This window comes from Hyposmocoma kahamanoa, unplaced genomic scaffold, assembly GCF_003589595.1.
Source record: "Hyposmocoma kahamanoa isolate Upper Pololo Valley unplaced genomic scaffold, ASM358959v1 232, whole genome shotgun sequence".
NCBI classification, from domain to species: Eukaryota; Metazoa; Arthropoda; class Insecta; order Lepidoptera; family Cosmopterigidae; genus Hyposmocoma; species Hyposmocoma kahamanoa.
The window spans coordinates 6295686-6317801 of NW_020653750.1; the positions used below are offsets into that span (position 1 = coordinate 6295686).

Below are 22116 nucleotides of genomic sequence, written 5' to 3' on the forward strand. Positions count from 1 at the left end.
AGACAGGCAATTGAATTTTTGAAGGTGAATAACGTTGACTTTATGAGCCATCCCGCGTGCAGTCCCGACCTGGCACCTTGTGACTTTTATTTATTTCCAAAAACTAAGAACCAGTTACGCGGTCAACGATTTTCATTACCTGGAGAGGCTGTCGAAGAGAATGAAAAATATGTTTCAGAGATTGTCGCGGAGGAGTGGCATAAATGTTTTCAAAATTGGTTCATTCGTATCAAAAAGTGCATTAACGCTAACGGAGAATATTTTGAGAAACAATAAAATTAAAGTAAAATAAAAGAAAATTTCTGACCATTTATAGCATTTTTTCTTATTCATTCCGGAAACTTATAGTGCGCCCCACGTATTCAGAAAAATGATCCGTGTTTGTACATAAAGGAAACAATAATTCATAATAACGTCCGTAGTTGCAAGAGAAGACAAAGCACTAGGCGGTTTTCCTTATGGTCGAAGACGACATTTGACGTACAATGTTTATGGTAAACTACTTACGAAAGTCACGGGTAAATATCTACGTCACGTCAAAGGGAAACACACCTCGGAAAGGCCTTGGAACAGTTACGAGTCTAAAATATTAGCTCTATCAATGTAGTAGGAAATTTGATCTATGAATTTGTGTTTTCATCCTTCTTAGTTATTAAATACCTACTCACCGAAGGAAAGAAGTTGGTAACCATACTATTACCATCAGTTATGCTGAGTTGACACCTCTTCTTTTTGATATATAGCCAATATACATATAGTCCCACTGCTGAACACACGCCTCCTATTACAATGCATTATGGGGAGATTGAGTCATTTTCGTGTCATAAATCTACTTGTGGCGCACTATAAGTTTCGGGAATTAATAAGAAAAAAATACTACAAATGGTCAGAAATGAATTTATTGTTCCTCAAAATATTCTCCGTTAGCGTTAATACACTTTTTGATACGAATGAACCAATTTTGAAAACATTTATGCCACTCCTCCGTGACAATCTCTGAAACATATTTTTCATACTCTTCGTCAGCCTCTTCAGGTGATGAAAATCATTCTTAACTGGTTCTTAATTTTTGGAAATAAATTAAAGTCACAAGGTGCCAGGTCGGGACTGCACGCGGGATATCTCATAAGGTCAACGTTGTTCACCTTTAAAAATTCATTTGTCTCTCTGGCCATGTGAGAACTGACGTTATCGTGGTGAAGATGATACGGCGTTTACGGTTATTTTTACAGAGTTTGTCAATAACTTCCGGCAAACAAATGGTCATGTACCAATCACTATTCACGGTACAACGATTCTCCAAAGCAATAGTAGCTACGTGTCCAGTTTTATTAAAAAAAGAAGCAATCATCCGCTTAGAGGCACTTTGCACGCGCGCCACTTTGGTTGGTTTCGGCTCATCTCGTAAGACCCGTACGCTCGATTGCTGCATTGTTTTACTGTTATTATGTCCCACACCAAATTTGACGCCCCTTCGTTGAATCTGGTAAGCATGGCATTGCACCAAGTGACGCGATCCGTTTTTTGAGCCTCAGTCAAATTGTGTGGAATCCACCGAGAGCACAGTTTTTTCACACCCAAATGTTTGTGTAGTATTGATTGTATTTGACTCATACAATGCCGAAAGAATGCCCGAATCTCATGGTATGTCACATCATAGAAAAAAAGAATTCTACTTATAAGAAAGAGCAATTTCTCAAAATATTTGCTATTTCTGAAAAAATATTTATTAAAAGTAATAAAATATTGTCATTACAAAAATACTGCTTATCTTTTTCTAATACAATTTTACACTTAACTTTATTCTAACTTTTAGACAAATACGTTCTCTTCAAGATTTTATTTCATTTCTAATCAATTAATTAAACATTAGTTACATCAAGAAATTTTTACTTCTCACATCAAATTTAAATAATCTTAAATTAATTCAAAATTTCTTGGGTGTATTTTAAGAAAATATATTCTTAAACAAAGAAAGAAGTAGTTTGCTATTCAGATTAATATTCTAAATTCTAGAGTATATTTTTAAAGCAACATTTCGTTGCGTTTTCATAGTCAATGTTGACGTGACATGTCGCCGAAGGCGCACGCAGTATCGATTACTTTTACTTGTGCTTGTAATCATAAAAATCATAAACAGTCATTTATCCAAAAAAACAATAAGTAGTATCTCCAGTTTGTTAGTGTGTTGTTTGTAGTCATAATTTAAGAAATTTGGTTTCAGCATGAAATCAAACTACACTTGTTACAAGCACAACTTTAACATGCAATTAGTTCCATCGTGCCACTGCTAGATGGCATTAGTTTTCCACTGAAACGCGCTATCGTTTTGTTAACTTCAATAGTATAAGTCATCTCATATATTTCGAATTGTTAGTTTTTCTGCCGCTGTAGCATTTATATGGCACTAAACGATACTCAAGTATTTGGGAAGATTCCGTCTCATTTCTGCTACTTTAAGGTTTGGCACTGTACTGTGTGCTTTCACTCTATTGCGACGTACTGTTGGGTCCATAATCCTGTAAAAAATATACCCTTTTTGACAGGTATTAGAAAACATAAATCTTCAGTCAAATAATTAAGTACCTCTCAATTTTTCATTTTTTTTCAAGTCGAAATCGGACATTTCTGATAACTAATAAATATTTTTAACCGACTTCAAAAAAGGAGGAGATTCTCAATTCGACTGTATGTTTTTTTTTTGTTGAATCTAGAGTAGCTTTGTGTCTTGAAGTAAATTAATTTGCTCTTGGATTAAATATTTGTCTCTTATAACTAAAATACACTTTTGAGACGTTTTTTTACTATTATCAAGTAATTATTCTCTAGTGTCTATAGGGAGACGATAATTTTGTTGTATTTAGTAAATTTGTCTTCATAAAAAGAATTTTCTTTTTCTAAGTAATCTGTTTTTACCGTGTGCCTGTTTGTTTTGATCATACGGCGAACAGCATCGATGTTTTTGTTGTTCACAGCAGTGGACGGGCGACCATCGCGAAATTCGCCACTGAGATTCACACGACCGCGTTTGAATTCTGCAAACCAGCTATAAATAGTCGTCTTGCATGGTGCTTCATCGCCAAAAGCAGTTTGAAGCCGAGCGAAGCTCCGTTGAGCTGTTAACTTACACTTAATGTCGTAGAAAATCATACTACGAAAATTTTCACGAGTTAAATCCATGGTGATGTAGATAATCTAGATCTTGTGACATCACACCCCTAGACTTTTTCCTTTGGGGCTGTGTAAAGTCCAAAATCTATACGGATAAGGCGGGTACGATTGAGCAACTGGAAGCCAATATTACTCGCGTTATTCGCCAAATACCAATCGAAATGCTCGGATCCGTCATCGAAAATTGGAACTGCAGAATGGATCTCGTTAACCGCAGTTACGGCCAATATTTGAAAGAAATAATCTTTAAAAAATAAATGTAAAGAATGGTTTTTTTTGTATGATATAGATAACCCGATAAATTTGTTTATATTACATTTTTTTACTTTTGAATAAAGTACCTCCAAATGAATCACCCATTATTATTACTACTGCTATGTCACTATAAATTCATATTGGCTGCTCTGTGCCATGAAATAGTAACAGACAGAAGTTTAACTGATGGATATTTGTATAGATTGATCTCTTAGCTTTATATTTATAATACATGCATCTCCACAGACTTTTGGGAAAATCAATGGCACGGCTCTCTTAGGCGGTTCCCCATAGTGCAATGGGAGGGTTTGGGTTGTAGTTCCCACGCGGTCAAGTACGGATTGGGGACTCACACACATCCTAAAAATGCTTTGCTGTTGCTTTTGTGTGTGCGGGTTTCCTCACGATGTTTTCCTTCACCGAAAGGCTCATGGTAAATTTGAACTCTAATTTCGCTCATAAATTTCGATACTCACAAGTGCAAGCCCAGATTCGAACCAACGCCCTCTGATTGAAAGGTGGTAGGCCAAGCCATTAGGCTCAACTCACACTGGCGCAGAGTCGAAGCGTCGCGACGCGTCATGTTTTTCGCATATAGCAGATTCATCTCTATTTTTCCAATGTTAAGGTACAAATTTGTGTTATGCAAATATGGAGTCAAGCGTCGACGCGCGATGACGCGCGTTACTTGAGCTTACAGTGAGGCGTCTGACGCCGACCACACTGTGATCCAGGCGCACTAATGCGAGTGTCGACGCGCTTCGCCAGGCGTTGCAGTTGAAAAACAGGACGCGACGCGACGCTTAGATTCTGCGCCAGAGTGAATTGAGCCTTAGGCTACTATAGTTTTTACGGGTATAAATTTTCGATTTATTGAGAAAGACATCGGGTGCTGTGTTTAATGTGAGCAGTGACATGAACACACTCGATGCCACTGCTAAATTCACGTGTTAAAGATAATAAAAGTTGATAATTGAGTAGATTAACCCCTTCTCACAGTTCAGTCTAGCTTGAATTGAATGATTAATGAACACATACTATATAAAATCAAATCAATTTATAATTAAAACACATTATGTGATCTCTTTATACTTCACAAGCGATGACCTTTATGTAGTAATAAAGTAAATAAAAACTTAAACTTAAAAGTAAGTATGACTAAGTGGCTTTTAAAACCGTGAAATTAGTCTATAAAGCACTTGTGTTTATTTTTAAGGATCACGCCTCGAATCAAGTTTTGGAAACCTACTAAAGGATCAATTCTGAAATTAAAAAGCCGGGAAAACACCATAATGGCTAGTCCAAAAGCGTTAATAAAGTACCAGTTTAAACAAGTTTATACTTTCTTATTCATTTAACAACTTTGTTACATACAGACTATCGGCATTAAAACGTAACTAGATTTCTTAAGTACTTATCTTAATCAAAAAGACATAAACGTTATTCTAAATGGATTTGATTCTAGAAACTATAGGTCAGTCTGGAAATCAGTTCTACCCACATGATTTCCATTACTTCTCGAGTACCATTGTCTATGGAGTCACATCACTTTCTTTCACTAGTATAGCAATATACATATAAAGGTTTCCTATGAGAAAATTTGCCACCTACCGCGACGCTCAGTCTGCAAAGTACGATATCAATGTCCAGTTGGGGAGAACCTCTGGACACATAAATCGTGAACACGACGTCAGTTTCCTTAAAGCTGGTCGTATAAAAGGTACGTTGATTTACTGCATTACGGTGAAAGCCTGGCTTGTCAAACGACTTTGCCTTGCAATTAGACGAGCGGTCGTTCGATTCCTGTAGCTCTACTTAGGCAAATAAGCAATAATTGATGGCAGTTTACCACCTAGGCGATGTGAAATGATGTCGATGGAAAAATCCAATGGAAAGAGATGATGTTTTTCAATCAAAAAAGTTTAAAAAGGTTCGCTTTAAGCTTTTATTGCCGACATTCCGGGTGTTATGACCCGAGAACAATGCAACAGTGTTGCCAACTAAACCAAAGCAAATGTCGCTAGATAGAAGGTTTAAAATTCACTACATATCACTAAAACTGTATTTCCACTCCATATACAATATCGATTTCGTCTTCCGAAACATCTTACGAAACTAATTATACAGTTAATCTCATTGTCAAGAACTTTATGGTCATAGCACAGAGAAAAGTATAACACTTCAAATAAGAAACCTACCAATGAGTAGCTTATTCACAAAATTAGCTAAGATAAAATCATAATATTAAATGTTAAAAGAGGACATCTTATTGAAAGAGCGCCAACAAAGCGCAAGCTTTGTTTGGCGCTAAAATGAAATTAAATGTTACTTGCATAATATAATGGCTTAAGTCGCTAAGTTGTCATCGCAGCTCGAGAAAAAGAAAAGTATATTGAGTATTTTTTTTTATTATTATAAGTTCTGACGATCGGTGGGCGCTGGATGCGGAGGTCATGGATTCGACTCCCGGTAGGACCGATTTGGACATGAACTTTTCATGAAATTGGTACTGACATGGATGTCCTGAGAAATGCCCTAGAGTGAATTCCGTTGCTCTGGTACTCATAGTTAAGGAAATTCCCTAGTTTGAGACCAGGCAATTGATGTGGTTGTCTGGAACATTTAAAAAAAAATAGGAACTTTAACTTCATGTTCTTTTTTTTAAGGAAACATGCACTTTGTCCATTCATTTTCAAATCTATTTTTAAAACCAGAACCAGTGGTCAATTTACTCGGTGTTTCTACACAGATGTCACATTCGTCACACGCCGGCAGAAATGGTTTGATTATTTCCGTTCGTCACCCAAGTACAGTTGGCAAAATGTAACGCTTTCCGCTCGTTAGAATTCCCGTTGAGTCATTAAAAAATATTTGGTAAAAATATGTAAGTGAATATTCACTTACTTATTTTTACCAAATATTTTTTAATGCATATATATGCAGACGACGTAGATATAGAGTTGTACAAATTTTTTGTTAAGAAAGCCTATGTTTACACATGTAACGTCAATAGCAATCCCTGTTGTTTTTTAAAATTCTTTCCATAAAGGCATAAGTTTAAAACTATACAGCCAAATCTTGGTGAATTTATCTTTTGTTACATAGGTACACGCTCAGTCTTCAGTCCATTCTAAACTTGTTGATGTGTTCTTACCATAAATGATATAGAGTTATGATTATAAACCTGACAATGGCTAAAAATAATCTATGGTGTACATACAAGTAGGTATATAGTATTAACCTACTTTCGTAGTATAACAAAAACTTAGTCATTTAAAAATAGTAGCTTGTTTATTAATCACAATGTAACATCTACTTTATAAAAAAATGCAGGAAAATAACAATATTGTGCAACAAGGAAAAAAATTAAGGCATTGGGAGAAAAAATAATCAAGGCAAAGAGATTTATTGCAAATAAATTTGTCTTGCTTTTGAAAATAATATTAACAAAATACATAGGCGCTTAATTAATCAGTCCCCTATGGCATCAGTGCCATTTAAGGCAATTCAAGCCATCGCATTCCAGTCAAGGCGGTTTCCTATTTCGGCATGGAATTGAGAAACTCGTAGAAGTCCGTTTTTGCTCGGTATTTCTAGCGAACCAAGTTGCGAGAGACATAGTGGAGCCGCAGTCGCCACCGATTGTCCACATAATGTGCATTCAGATCATTTAAGGGCGTTACACACAAACCACTAAACGAATCGCACGTTTAGTCATTGGTGCGATTGAATGAGCAGTATCATTTCGGACAAAAAAAATCGCATCCATTAGGGACACGTGTACGTGCAAAATGCAACAATTCAATTCACTTGAATTGACGACCTCGGTGGCCCAATGGTTTGCTCTATGGGCGCCTGTATGAGGAGGTTCCGGGTTCGGTTTCCGATTGAACCAATTTGTATAAATGATCTTTTTCTAAATTGGTTCTGGTCTGGGTGCACTGGAATAGTGCCCCGAATTCCGTTGCTCTGGTACTCATAGAATAAAAAAATCACTACTTTAAGATCAGGTAATTGGTGTAATCGCCTGGCACAGTATAATTATCATCATTATTATTTAGTAACAGTAGAGTTCCTTGTGAAAGAGTTCATCCAGGGGAGTACTGCCACCTTATCTATTTCTGCCGCCAAGCCATTCCGGTTATAAAAGGTAAGGGACCTGGTGAAATAACAGGCACGTGGGACTTGTAAACTTGTCTCAGGGTGACGGGCGCAGTGGCAGTGTCCGTCAGTTCTTTGTGATTTAAAGAACTGAGAGATACTGCAACTGTTATGAACAGGCGTGTCACCTACCACTAGAAAGGCTACTTGTACGTCCCGTCACTTGGTCACAAAAAAAATCATTTATTGCTCCATACAATTTACAAGGATCTTAAAAAACATATTAGTCCTTATTATAATAATATTATACCCTGTAAGGGCTTGGCAGCTTTTAAGGACACAGGTTTAAAGAATATACGATTTATATTAATCGAAATTTTTTTTATATGTGAGTTACAAAATTTCACATATACATAATTAGTTTCGTGTAGTTCGTTATTTAGGACTTTCATGTGACAAAAGTACTTTTGACGTTTGACCATATGTGGCTTTATTACGAATACGAACAGTAACAATTATCGGAAATATAGCGTAGTCCTTTGTGCGCAAAGGCTCTATCATGAGACGAACATTGCGGTGACGTATGCGACGTGGTTCCTATAATATAAAAACTACTCACGATTCATCTAACATTTGTATGCGAAACCGAAAACCATTTTGCAATTGTTTTTTTTTTATTATTATTCGGTTCACTAGAAGTCTTTTTTGGGTTACACTTTGCATTCGGTAACTTCCTCTTTGCACCACAAAGTAAAACGAAGCTATTTAAAAAATTTAATCTAAATTCATAACAAAACAATTAGTTCCATAACGCAAATCCAATTTATATCAAAATAATGTTGCGTAGTTGATTTTCACTGCACAGATTTATGTGTATAAATATAAAGGAAAAAATGATATAAATAAAGGCATGCGTTTACCTTTAATATCAGTGATGTGTTCACATGTTAAAACATTATGGAAATAAGGCAAATCGTATACTTATGAAAACCGTAGGCATACCTTTTCCTTTATTTAATAGTATGTAAATAATTACTGTGTGGCATTTTGTAATTTTCAGATGTTATTATCTTCTTTTTATGTTACTGAGTGACGAAATGAACAAGTCGTGCGCCGGGTGGTAAGCGACACGTCTGTTCATAACAGTTGCAGTGCCGCTGAGAACTTTAAATCACAAAGGGGCACTGCCACTACGCCTATCTATCTACCTGAGACATAAGTTGACAAGTTCCATGTGCCTGCAGTTTTGCCAGCAGCCTAATGCTAACATTACTGCTTGGCGGCAGAAATAGGTAAGGTGGCAATATTTCTTATATATCTTAATAATTCTTCCACAAAGAGCTAGTAGCAGTAGAGCTCCTTGTGAAAGAGTTCGTCCAGGGTAATACTGCCAATTTACCTATTTCTGCCGCCAAGCAGTAATGTCAGCATTACTGTGTTCCAGTTATGAAGGGTAAGGGTGCTGGTGAAATTACAGGCACATGGGATTTGTTAACTTATGTCTCAGGGTGATGGGCGCTGTGGTAGTGCCCCTCAGATCTTTGCAATTTAAAGCTGTGAGTGGAGCACTGTAACTGTTATGGACAGGCGTGCAGCTTAATATCAGGCGCACGGCTTGTTCGTCTCATCACTTGATGTTCTAAAAAAAAAGCTCTTTTACTACTAAAACTAACAAACTCACCTATGATATTACCTCATATCGATCACCTGGTTAAATATTTATTATTCGAAAACCACAACACGATTACATTTGATGCTGAAACAAAGAATAGCAAACAAAAGTGTAAAATGACAAATGAGACACAGCAAATCATAGATATTTTCTATATCTATGCAGCAAAACACGTTGAAAGTGCATGCTAGAATACGCATCCTCGTGCAGGCCGCACCGCAGTGGCAATTAACAATTAGTATGTCAATAGAAACGCCACGTTAAAAGGTGATAATAGCTTCAGATAATAGCCAGTGAACTGCCATTATGCATTAGGCAAGTAGATGTCTTCATTCACACATGGAGGAACTATATCATGATTTTTTTGTTACGGGATTTGTTGTTAACTATTCAATTAATGCATGGAACGCATTGACTTATGGAACGTTTGTGTTTTATACGGAAATTTGTTTTAATCGAAAAATGAGACTCGTTGACTCTTCAAAAACCAACCGTCTCTATAATTATTAATACAAAGATCGGATACTAATAAAACTTCTTTAGATCTGACTGGATTCAAACCAGCGCCTTAAGTATGTCGTGTCTGACGATCTCCCAATTGAGCTACGCAACGAACCAGCGGACCTAACGAATTTTTCTGTTCTTTGTTGGGATCTTTGTTTTTGGTTTTCAACGACTTTTATGCCGTAGCCCCATCTATGAGAAATCTTTGAAAGTTTTTCTTCACTCTGCCACCTGGCTGTAAAGGTAGACGTAAACCTACCTTTACATCTACCAGCAGCTGACTAGAGATGTCGCTTTAATAATTGTATGTCAAGTTTATTGCATTTCAATTTTCAATAAAAAAAAACAATAAACTTAACATTACATCGTAACTTACTGCCTCCAAGGCCGAATGGTTACCATTCTGCACTTCCATACAGGGGTTACGGGTTCGATTCCCGAGTCGGGAGAATTTGCAAGACGTACATTAATTTCTCTCGTGAGTTTGGGTTTAAGTTGTGATTGTCTATGTGTGTGTCCATGGCACCCGCGATACAGTGTTTCCGTAGTGCGGGGCAATGAGTGTGTGCGTTATTATTATTATTATTATTATCATTCGATCTTTGTATAATAATTATAACAAACTAGTGGAGCAATTTCACAAAAAATAATAGAATATCATGGTAGTGTCACATCGTGATAATCAATAAACTATTGAAATATTACAACCGTATTTACGGCACTTTGCAAATTATCTATTGCTCTTTAACAACACTACTTACTAAGCTAAATGTATCATCTTATACTTACGATGATTTAACCTAGAACAGAAGCAGGGTTTAAGAATTGAACAATGAAGCACAATATTGTATTGAGTTATTGCATACAAAATAGCCATTGACTGCTCTATAAACAGATATCTATATATTCATATCAATACTTGGACTTAACTTGTAAGAGAAGAGAACACAGAATTAGTAGCAGTAGAGCTCCTAGTGAAAGAGTTCGTCCAGGAAAGTGTTAGTTACCTATTTCTGATACCAAACAGTAATATGAGCATTACGGTGTTCCGGTCTTAAAGGGTAAGAGCTGGTGAAATTACAGGCACATGGAACTTGTCAACTGATGCCTCAGGGTGACGGGAGCAGTGGCAGTGCCTGTCTGATCTGTGCGATTTAAAGCACTGAGTGGCACTGCAACTGTCGTAGGCGTGACACGAGTCGCACGACTGGTTCATTCCGTCGTTTGCTATTAAAAAAAACACATATTCGTTATAATTGTTTGCTTACTTACTGACTTACACTCACGCCTAGGGAATACAATAGCGAATACCGGGATCCCGCACCAATTTTGCGGGATCGATCCCGCACGTAAACTGAGCTGAGTATTTACGGGATACCGCATAAGCAGATTAATAGAGATCGGGGCGTCTGTAAAGACTTTGCAAGAGTTGCAGTTGTGTGGAAGTACTGTTTCAAGGATAGCGAAATTCAACTTCACTAAATCGATAATTAAAACGATTGGACGTTCCATTAAAGACTTACATGTGCATTTAGCGACTAAATACAAAATTTATACCAAATGAAAAGATTTGGAAGATTTATTTATCAACATATCTAGGTCTTAGTGGTAATATACATTTGTATTCAGCTAGGGAAGGACTATTTTCATATATGTGGATTAAAACGCTCATATCTTCAGTTTGCCTATAACGCACTAATGGCGGTTATTCCTACCAGGTGGAAGCACAGCGAGTTTTTTCCGCTGCTGGCTACCTAGTTTGTAAGGTCAGGAGTCGTTTAGCAGATGAAACTATTAATACTTTATTGTTTTTGCGCAGTTACTTCCAAAATAATACTTAAATTTACCTTATTATGATAAATTATAAATAAATAAATAAATAAATAAATAACGCACACATTCAACATAACCCCGCACTAGGGAAACCCTGTGTCGCGGGTGCCATGGACACACACATAGACAACCACAAATTACACCCAAACTCACGAGAGAAATAATTGTAGGCCATACAAATATTTCTCCCGGCCCGGGAATCGAACCTGGGACCTCTGCGTGGCAATCCGGCATGGTAACCGTTCGGCCACAGAGCCAGTTAAATTAATTAGTTAGTTAATTAATTAGTTAGTTAATTGTGATTGATCTCAATAAAGAACTTAATAATATTATTTTTTTCTTTGAATTTTATCTCTTCGCAAACTTGTTGATATGACATGATCTTTTTTCTCAAAGTCTTTTCCGCAGGATCCGTCAAATACCAGGCTCCCGAGGGATCCCGCAAGTACCGGGACTGTGATTATCCTGTGAGATTGCATTCCCTACTCATGCCCATTGGTGTAGGTAGAGACTATTTATAAAACTCTCTTCCTTCACTTACATTTATCAATTCTTTCATAGAGGCCCTCTAATTCTTCTTTCTACGCACTCCAGCTTTTCAAGAACACTCTTTAACTGATCTAAGAATGTTATTTGTGCCCGTCTTCATGCAATGATGTCTTCCACGTTAGTTCTGTATGTTATTTCTTTCGTTAATCTACATTCATCCATTCCAAGTGCCACCTCAACATAATATATTTGACTTGTTTGACATATTTGATTGACTGCATGTAATGCGTGAAGTCGTAATCAACTTCGAGTCGAGGTCTCGGCTGCATGAAGTTGAGTATGACTTCACGCATTAACTGGCATATTCGCGGATGAATCAGTTTCCTTAAAACTTGGCAAATAGATATAATTGTACAAACTTTCAAAAGTTAATGTTGTTTGAAAAATATATTTGTATTAAAATTACGTCATTCGGTCTTTTTTAATAAAAATGTTATCATTTCACGCTTCTAATATTTGTTTATTATCTTGGAATGTTTATTTTAAGTGAATATATGTCTGAATCTAATGCTGTATACGCAGTTCCCGTCATTCAGTTAACTCGGGTAACTTCCTCAGGGAGCAGCCGTCGCGCTTCGCTGCTCGCAATATATGTAACCATCACTCATTCATCCTTTCGACCGACATGCCTTTGTATCTGTAATTATTCTGACATCCGAGTATTCATTGTGAATTACTTGTGTCGTCATGAAATTGCTATTAAGTGGCTGGAACTGTCGGAAGAGAAGATCTTGCATATTGCCTTGAATATACTAAGGTCACATTTATAGTAACGCAATACAATTTCGTACTAACTATGTTTCTAAAGCACTGAGTTTAATAAGTAAATGTTCAAATTTTAAATCTCAGTAGGACTAAGTAACGATAGCGTACTCTGTTAGATACTATTATGTACTTACAAACATATGCGTAGATGTAAACTAAAATTATATTTTGATCTTTAAGGTAAGGCGGTAAATGTTAACTTTTGACTATTAGAAAAAGAACGTAGTTCACTACAATTCCGCAATATGTTCAGGTTTATAAATAACCTTGTATTACGTCTTTATCACCTCAGACTATTTACTACTCTTGCGTAAGGCAGTTTTGATTAAAAACCTCAGAGTAAAAGTAAAAACCAAGAGTAAAAACCTCTATCCTGTAACCTATCTATACTGCCAACCGGTATATTCCCCGTTGAAGCCCACGCAACTCACGTGTCAGTCATAAACGTGGAATGACCACGCCCCAGCCACAATAGAAGGCAATATTGAGCAAAAAGTTACAATTTGTAATCAACTACATGACAACGCGAAAGCTACCGTAATCTCAGAAGGCCTTTTAATCTTGACACCAAAACCTTGAAAATTAAGTCGAGAGTCTATTTGGTACATACTCGGAAGACCGCAGATAACATTTGAAATACATATTTTGTCCTTTGTTTTAGTCTGCAATAAAGAGTATTTCTATTATAATAAAATAAAACAATATATTTAAATAATAAAAGGAAAGAATGTCATTATTAAAATCACAATTACGGCGCTCCTGGCATTGACTCGTGAACTACAGACCGTAAAGGCTAACGGACGTGAATCTATAATTGAATTTCCTATAAAACGAATAAAATATATCAAGATGATTATGCAGAGTGTAACAAAAAAGGTGCTACCACTTTAAACTGATCAACAGACATACAATAACAACCAATTTCAGCATAACTATAAGTTTCATTTATCAAAAAAGTTACATGCTCTCCGATTGACGTATCAAATTGCAGGTAGGGATCTAAAGTTTTTCTAAGTAAGTCTTAAGTTTCAAGTAGGTATGTCTTGTCTATGTTGAATATGGTAGACATCGCTTCTGCACAGCAGTAAAATACGATTATAATGGGTTACAAAAAAGAAAAATGACAGAAAAACTTTTTGTGTAATAAGAATGTTCAATACCGCATAATTATACATTTATATTACTTTGTTGCTATGTTACTTTTAATGTATTTTTATGGATTTCGAAATTCAATATTTTTTAAATTTAAATGGTAAACATAATTTTAGTTTTTAATCATAGTTTTTTGTATATGATTTTAAATTTTATATTTCATTTTAAAGTCATAAATATAAATTGACTATGTTTTATTGTTTGTTTTTAAAGTTTCCGTTTAACACAAAACAGGTATTATACTCTAGTGGCTAAGAGACCAAATTGGTATCGCTGCATAACTACCTATACAACTATAAACTAACCTATATAATTCTTTAGTCTATCTATTCCAACCATAGACATATATCTAGATATAATGTCTGTGATTCGAACAAACGACACGCCTGACTATTTTATAAGACAATCTAGCCGCCAACGGCGAGCTTCTGTATAAAACGCCTGATTGCTTTAACCTAATGAGGCAAGCTGCTCAGCGTGGTCCCTTACTAAAATACTGCCTTTTTATAATTAAAATATCGTAGTTCATTTGTATGACAGTACCTAAATTAATTATGAATTGTACGTATACGTACAATACGTAACAATAAAATGGTCCAAAAATTCCAAGTGTCAAGCTTGACGTGCGTAGACAACTATAGGCGCGCGTGTTCGTGTGCATGCATGCGTGCCTCCGGGTGTGCAAGCATGCGTGCTTGCATGCGCATGAGCGTGTGTGTGTGCTTCCATGTGTGTTGCTAAAGTCTACGATGTGTAGAGCAATATATGGTGCACAGAGGACATGCTGCCTTTTACTAAATATATGGGTACCTATATACTAAATCTATGTTGTAGCTACACTTAAAAACAAATACGCAATACACTTACACGAATTTTAAAGGTCATGAAATTACCTAAGCAATGAAATGTATCGCAACAATCATCAAACAAAAAAAACAACGGTGACTTTATATTTTTTCTTCCTAATGTAGCCCATTCACACTATAAATGTAATAAATAAATATCACGTCTACACTACGATTTTTTGTTTCACAGATTTGCAAACCAACTACAAAAAATATAGGACGGCAGTGTTCTGATCCGTTTCAATTAGATTTTGCTCAACGTAAATAAAAAGTGTTGTTACTTAAGTTTTTGTAACATTGACAAAAATCTTATTATAGTTCACCTGCAACTAATTTAGATAAATTGACACCTAAATCATTTTTCTTCTACCCGTTTCGATATGCATTCTAAGAAGACTTCTTTTGTAAAGTAGCTTATTCTGATACAGGTAGTACTGTCGATATCCTAAGATACCTGACCCCTTAGCCGACATTTTGGTTCTAAGAGCTTTCTTACGCATTCAATATAAAAAGGTAAAGGAATTCCAGCCTTTTTTGTTTGAAATTAGTATTTATGTAATGTAAATAAAGATAAAATTTTATTAAAAGTTTCTTAAAACGTCATTCAATAATGAGGCAATAAAAAAGTCATATAAAAATGATTTTACGGTTCATATGTTAATTTTGTTTAGCACCTTTCTTTACACTGATCTACTCAGAACTAAATAGTCGGTTAGGAGGTATCTTAGGGCATCGACTGTGCGTACGACTTAGCGTTGTGTAATGTAATGCTGTCTTATGTGAGTGAATTGTCAATTTTTAATGTCAAATAAAGAATATTTAATTTTATTGAGTAATTTGAACTTTTTATTCCCAGTAACTGACTTCTGTAAATAGATGTAAAAACATATTTTTGCAACATTATTTTTAAACATTTGTATCGACACCACCTAGCGTGGGATAAGGACAGGAAGAAGAAGAAGAAGAAGATTTTTGAACTTCTACAATGCCTGTACTTGTAATACACAACTTCTGGAAGTTCCTAGAAGTACTTTTATTTGAAACTAAAGACCTAGAAGTAATATGCAAAGTCTTGGTGTATTATCTGTACCTTTAAGCGCAACGTAATTTGGCATTGACAAAATGAAAAAAAAAAACACTTGTGAATATACTTTTCAACTAAAATTCAGTGGTGAAAAGTAAGAATTCACAGATGTGAAGTCCGAATTCCCTTCCTTAAAAAAATCGTATTAGTGTGTGCGAAATTCTTACAAATATTTTTGTTCACAGTGTTCATAATACCTCAACGATGGGTGATGGCAGTAATGGGATTCTTGGCGGTGGCCAACGCTTACACAATGCGGGTCTGCCTAAACATCGCGATCACCCAGATGGTGCGGCACCGGTCGCATACCAGCGGCGGCCAAGGTGGCTGTCCTGTACCGAATCTCAATGACACTCATAGTGTTACTTCTGATGTAAGCTTATACGTTTTGGACCATATGAATTCTATTTCTTATTTAGATGTACTTTAGTCCTGACAGCACGTTTAAGTTTAATATATGGTGCTGCTGGGTCCAACGGCATGCTGTTCACAAGTACTCACGGCCTTTGTATACAATTATGTCACGAGTGGGTTTCTGGTCTTTGGAGTCCGCAGTAGAGAGATGTCGTATGAACCTAGGAGTAGACTTAATGAGGTGGCCCTAAAGAGGGTTTGCAAATTGACATACCGACGGAGATTTAAATGATATTGATCGTGATCGTATAGGGTGTTAGGTGCCAGATATAATATGTTGGCGCATAGATTCGCCCGTTGTAACAAGTCAAAACAATTTTATTCAAGGCATATTGTCAATCCTTCTACACGGGTGGTCTGTGAATTAACTATACGCAAAAGGTACTCGGCGCCCTGCGCGTTCAATATAATAACGGTTTCAGGATGCCGTCGGGACTACCGCGACACTGTAGCGCATCGTCGGTTTTTGCTCAAGTGGGAGTAGATGACTTTTTTGCTGTGATGCGAAAAAAGACGTCAGTACTCTCTAGACTGCGTTCTAGTCTTAACAGCATTCTAAAAACGTTTGCGGTCAAGCTCGTTGCGCCGATGCTTCATCATTTCAGGCAGTTTCTGGTGAGGTGATGGGGTAGTGCGCGTCTTGAGCGTAATAATGGTTTTTGTGGTTTATTTCTGTATCTACTAATAATAGTCATAAGTTAAAATTGTCTGTATTTACTAACAAGTGGGCCTGGGATGCCAAATAAATTATTTATTTATTATTATAAGAATATATGTTGGTTGAAAGCCATTGATTATTATACAGCCATGAACTCTTAACTAAGAAGCTAGAGTTCTACATTAGTCTAGGCTGTATAATTAAAATAGGTAGATGATACCAGACATCGATTACGACTACCAGACGTCGAGAATTTAGCAAGCCAGTACGGTGTTCGCAGCTAGAATTATACAATTTGTCAAATTAATCTTGGAAATATAAACCCTATTCGGGCACACTATACACAAATATTATGTTATTTACAAGAAAAGCTAAGAACTAATGGGTTACTGGTAGTGAGATGTGTAATGTATCATATAAATGTTTTTAACTAACGCTCATTTAATATAAATTTATTTAATGCCTACTAACTTTTTCATATTCATATTTTTCATATTCAGTTAATATAACGAACGTTTAATATAAACTTACATCCTATAATATAATTTTTGATAACATTCATTAATCCTAACACTCATTTTAAATAATAATTATAAATTATAAACCTAAGTTTACATAACTGAATAGGTTATTAAACTAAAATAAATTTGATCTAAAACATGTTCGGAAACGCAAACAAGTTCGTTTCTCGGATTCTGGCTTTTCATGTACATATACTACCTAACCTACTAAAAGAGGGGCGCATATTACAGGTATAGGTAAATACTTCGTAGAAACATACAATATTAATATTACAAATGAGAATTGTATGAAATTAAGTTACTTATGGGATGTTTTTCTTTTATAACATTAAGTGACGGGACGAACAAATCGTGCATGCCATCAGGCGTAAACCTTCGAGTATATAACCAGAAATAGAGACGAAACGTCATTGACTTACAATTATATGGACGTCGGGTCCGCGCTAAAAAGTGTCCGAACTTATAGGGCGTTAAAATCGTATACAGAGCGTCATTCACGCTTTAGTCTTCGTTTGTTCGACTGACAGCGAAGCAAGCAAAATTAGACAGTACTGCGATGACATTACAATTTAAATTCAACGTTTTAGCTTTTTCATATTCCTTTACATGTCACTACGTTTAAATAGGTTGACTTGGGACATTTTTTTCGTGGTTTTTGTATTACACCCGTCGTCCATTTATTTGTAAGTCAATGCGAAACGTCATTTAATTTGTTTGAAAACTATTCTGCCATATCATTACTGTGACAACTGCGCTCCGATTGGCCAGCCGGAGTTCGAAACAATTGACGGGTGTCGTCAACTATTTCACTTTAAATCGACCAGTTAGCTTGAGCTTTGCTATAATGGATGAAAATTGCAAAGTTACATATTTAATATTTAATTACCGATGAAATGTGATTCCGTTTATTTCGTAATTATATGTTTTGCTGGTTTTCCCACACCACCGAATAGAACAGCACGGCATTGTAAGAGATATTATCTTTATTACAATAAATGCAGAATACTTTTTGGAATATACGGAGACGTACACACAGGTCAGTAGTTGGCCTGTCTGTATTTTAGTGTAAGCGAGAGTTGATATTTATAAGAGCTGTATCGCTAATGTGTTACCAGAAATATATGGCCCTTATTTCGTCTCTATTTTGGTAAGCTCACGCCTGTCCATGACATTTGCAGTGCCACTCAGAGCTTTAAACCGCAAAGATCTTATGGGCACTGCCACTGCGCCCAACACCCTGAGACATAAGTTGACAAGTACCATATACCTGTAATTTCACCAGCACCCTTACCATTTAAAACCAGAACACAGTAATGCTAACATTAGTGCTTGGCGGCAGTACTTCTCTGGACGAACTCTTTCACAAGGAGTTCTACTGCTAACAAAAATGTGTATTTAGTCCGAGTGAAAATTATATTGAATGAATGGATGTATGAAAATACATTTCAAAATAAATTCATTTGAATTTCATACAAGTGAGGCACACTCACTGGTAGTAACATTGGTTGCAACCCGAACCACAAATTTCGCCGAACTACACCCAAAGTAAACATTGTACATTCACAAATAAATAGGTAGGTAAGACAAATGACAAGTTCAACGATCGTTACTAAATAAATGATTCTACGAATTTTGTGGTAGTTTTAATCGAGTTTAGTGCAAATATTTGTACTTACTTAAATGTTTTTCCCCGTGTTGACGGATGTATTTTGAGCGGTTTTTTTGCTATTTATTTACATGTTTCATCCGCATACCATTAAGAATTTAATCGGACATTTCGAATGCCGCATGTGACCATACATCGAGCTCCTTGTGAAAGAGTTCGTCCAGGGAACTACTGCCACCTTACCTACATACCTATATCTGTCGCCAAGCAGTAATGTCAGCATTACTGCGTTCCTGTTTTGAAGGGTAAGGGTGCTGGTGAAATTACAGGCACATGGGTCTTGTCAACTTATGTCTCAGGGTGACGGGTGCAGTGGCAGTGCCCCTCAGATCTTTATGATTTAAAGTTCTGAGTGGCATTGCAACTATTATGGACAGGCCTGTCGGTTGCCATTAGGCCCACGACTTGATCGTCCTGTCACTTGAAATTATAAAAAAAAAATACATCGAAAGCTAGCCAATTGCCATCACATGACAATTAAATAAAAAATAATGTAAAAATAATACGCACTACATGAAACAAATTTTGTACCTATATTTTACAACACTCACATTTAAGCATAAAAAAGTTATAAATAAGTACTAAATACTAAATACATAAAGATACTTGTTATAAAGTTAGAGCTGCTTTGATTTCTATTACTGATATATTGATGAAAAGGACAAAGCCTCAGCATAGTGCTGTTTTTTAGTCTGCGCCTGTGTTTCTGTCGGACAATGTCGGAACCTTAGAATAATAACGCATCATGGAATTAATAAGTACTTCGTACAACTGGAAGGCTTACTGTGTATTGAAGCGTGCGCCGAGCGAGATGTCATAAATCTTGGTCCGTCTCTTTCTGACTAACAAACAGAGATGACGCCATATTATTTTAGTGTTGCCTAATGTAAAACAAATAAAACTTTCCAATAATATTTAAATATCGTGAAATAATATAAAGACTTTGATTTATTTGCGACCTATTGCATTCATAGTTGGTATGGTATTATTTACAAACATCTTATAATATTCATGGACAAAATGACGTATTGTTTTTATGCCAATTTTTTTTTATAGTCAACTACCGTATTGTATCAAATATCTCACATGGCAATTGTGCGAAAGGGACACACCAAGAAAGAAGATGTCTCACTTGAGCTCAGATCTCTAAGGAGATATTGGTTATTTAAAAAGTATTTTATTGCTATTCATTTAACGTTCATTTTGATATGTCAAAATAATTGCAGTGAGCTTTCCAGTTGTACGAAGTACTTATTAATTCCATGTAACGCATAGAAACCTAGCCCGCACACGCTAAGTGAGGCAAGTTAGAGGGTTCCAAACGCGTCCCAGGAGCGCGCGGGCTGTTAGTGCTCAAGGTCATATTGCACCGCGAACAGCTCCAAAGTTTTTTGCTAAAAATGACGAAATGTGCGGTAAATGGGTGTAAAAATACAACAGACAAACATAAAATAGACACTAACATCGCATTCCACAAGTAAGTAATGCGTTTCAACTCATATTTTTATGTAAATATTCACTAAAACAGAAAAATAATTTCGCGGCAACAAGATACGAAAGTGTTGCAAAGTAACGAATTTTTTTTCTCCCCATTTTGCTATTCTGTATCAAAATAATTATATTACGTAAATTTTAGTGGTGCCTGTAATTTAGATTTATTTGCGCATCTTGAACTAATATTTACTTTAATAAACATTAAATGTTTTCGTTAACTCCTGTAAGTGATTGGGACACTTAATTATTTTATAATACTTTTAACGGCTCTGCGTTCATGCTTTATTGAATAATTATTTATTTTAATTTTATTTGAATTGGAGCACATATTGCAACAAATTTACAGTACTTGTATATTTGTTTCTACTATAGTGTTGGCACCACCAGTACAACTTTGATAGCTTATTATATGTCTTTCTTTTCGTAACTCAAGCGAAATATTTTATATTAAAATATTTTATTTTCTTAAAAGGGGAGCATTCTTAAGCGATTTTTTAATCTATTTTAACAGTTATTTTCTTTAATGTTTGCTTATGGCATTTTCGGTTTTAGGTTTCGAATATGGCACTTATTTCTAAATCCAAGATGCGGGCGCGATTTTTCGAATAATGGCAAGTTGGGTATCGTTTTCGAGATGTTTGGGAATGTTCAATACAAATATGGCACTCATTTCTAAATCCAAGATGGCAAACACGACAGTTCAAACAAAAGCAATATTCGTAATGAGCACCCCCAAATACCTCGAAAACGATACCCAACTTGCCATTATTTGAAAAATCGTGCTCGCCATCTTGGATTTACAAATAGTGCCATATTCACATTGAGCATCCCCAAATACCTCGAAAATGATACCCACATAGCATTTTTTTGAAAAAATCGTGCCCGCCATCGTGGATTTAGAAATGAGTGCCACATTCGTAATGAGCACCCCCAAGTACCTCGAAAATGATACCCATATTGCATTTATTTGAAAACTCGTGTCCGCCATCTTGGATTTAGAAATGAGTGCCATATTCGTAATGAGCATCCCCAAATACCTCGAAAATGATACCCATATTGCATTTTTTTGAAAAAATCGTGCCCGCCATCTTGGATTTAGAAATGAGTGCCATATTCGTAATGAGCACCCCCAAGTACCTCGAAAATGATACCCATATTGCATTTTTTTGAAAAATCGTGCCCGCCATCTTGGATGTAGAAATGAGTGCCATATTCGTCATGAGCATCCCCAAGTACCTCGAAAATGATACCCATATTGCATTTATTTCAAAACTCGTGTCCGCCATCTTGGATTTAGAAATGAGTGCCATATTCGTAATGAGCATCCCCAAATACATCGACAAGGATACCCATATAGCATATTTTGAAAAATCGTGTCCGCCATCTTGGATTTACAAATAAGTGCTATATTCGTTTTTCATCGACAAAACCG

The 22116-nt window shown here is 36.0% G+C and overlaps 1 protein-coding gene across 2 annotated transcripts in view; it reads left to right on the forward strand.

The window, feature by feature from the left end:
* Positions 1–22116, forward strand: part of LOC113228405 (putative inorganic phosphate cotransporter) — a 43547-nt gene that overhangs the window by 12911 nt on the left and 8520 nt on the right. For both annotated transcript variants that reach the window (XM_026461692.1, XM_026461693.1), the window contains exon 2: positions 16117–16304. In XM_026461692.1, coding sequence (XP_026317477.1) covers positions 16117–16304 — 188 coding nt within the window. The remainder of the gene's footprint in view (positions 1–16116; positions 16305–22116) is intronic.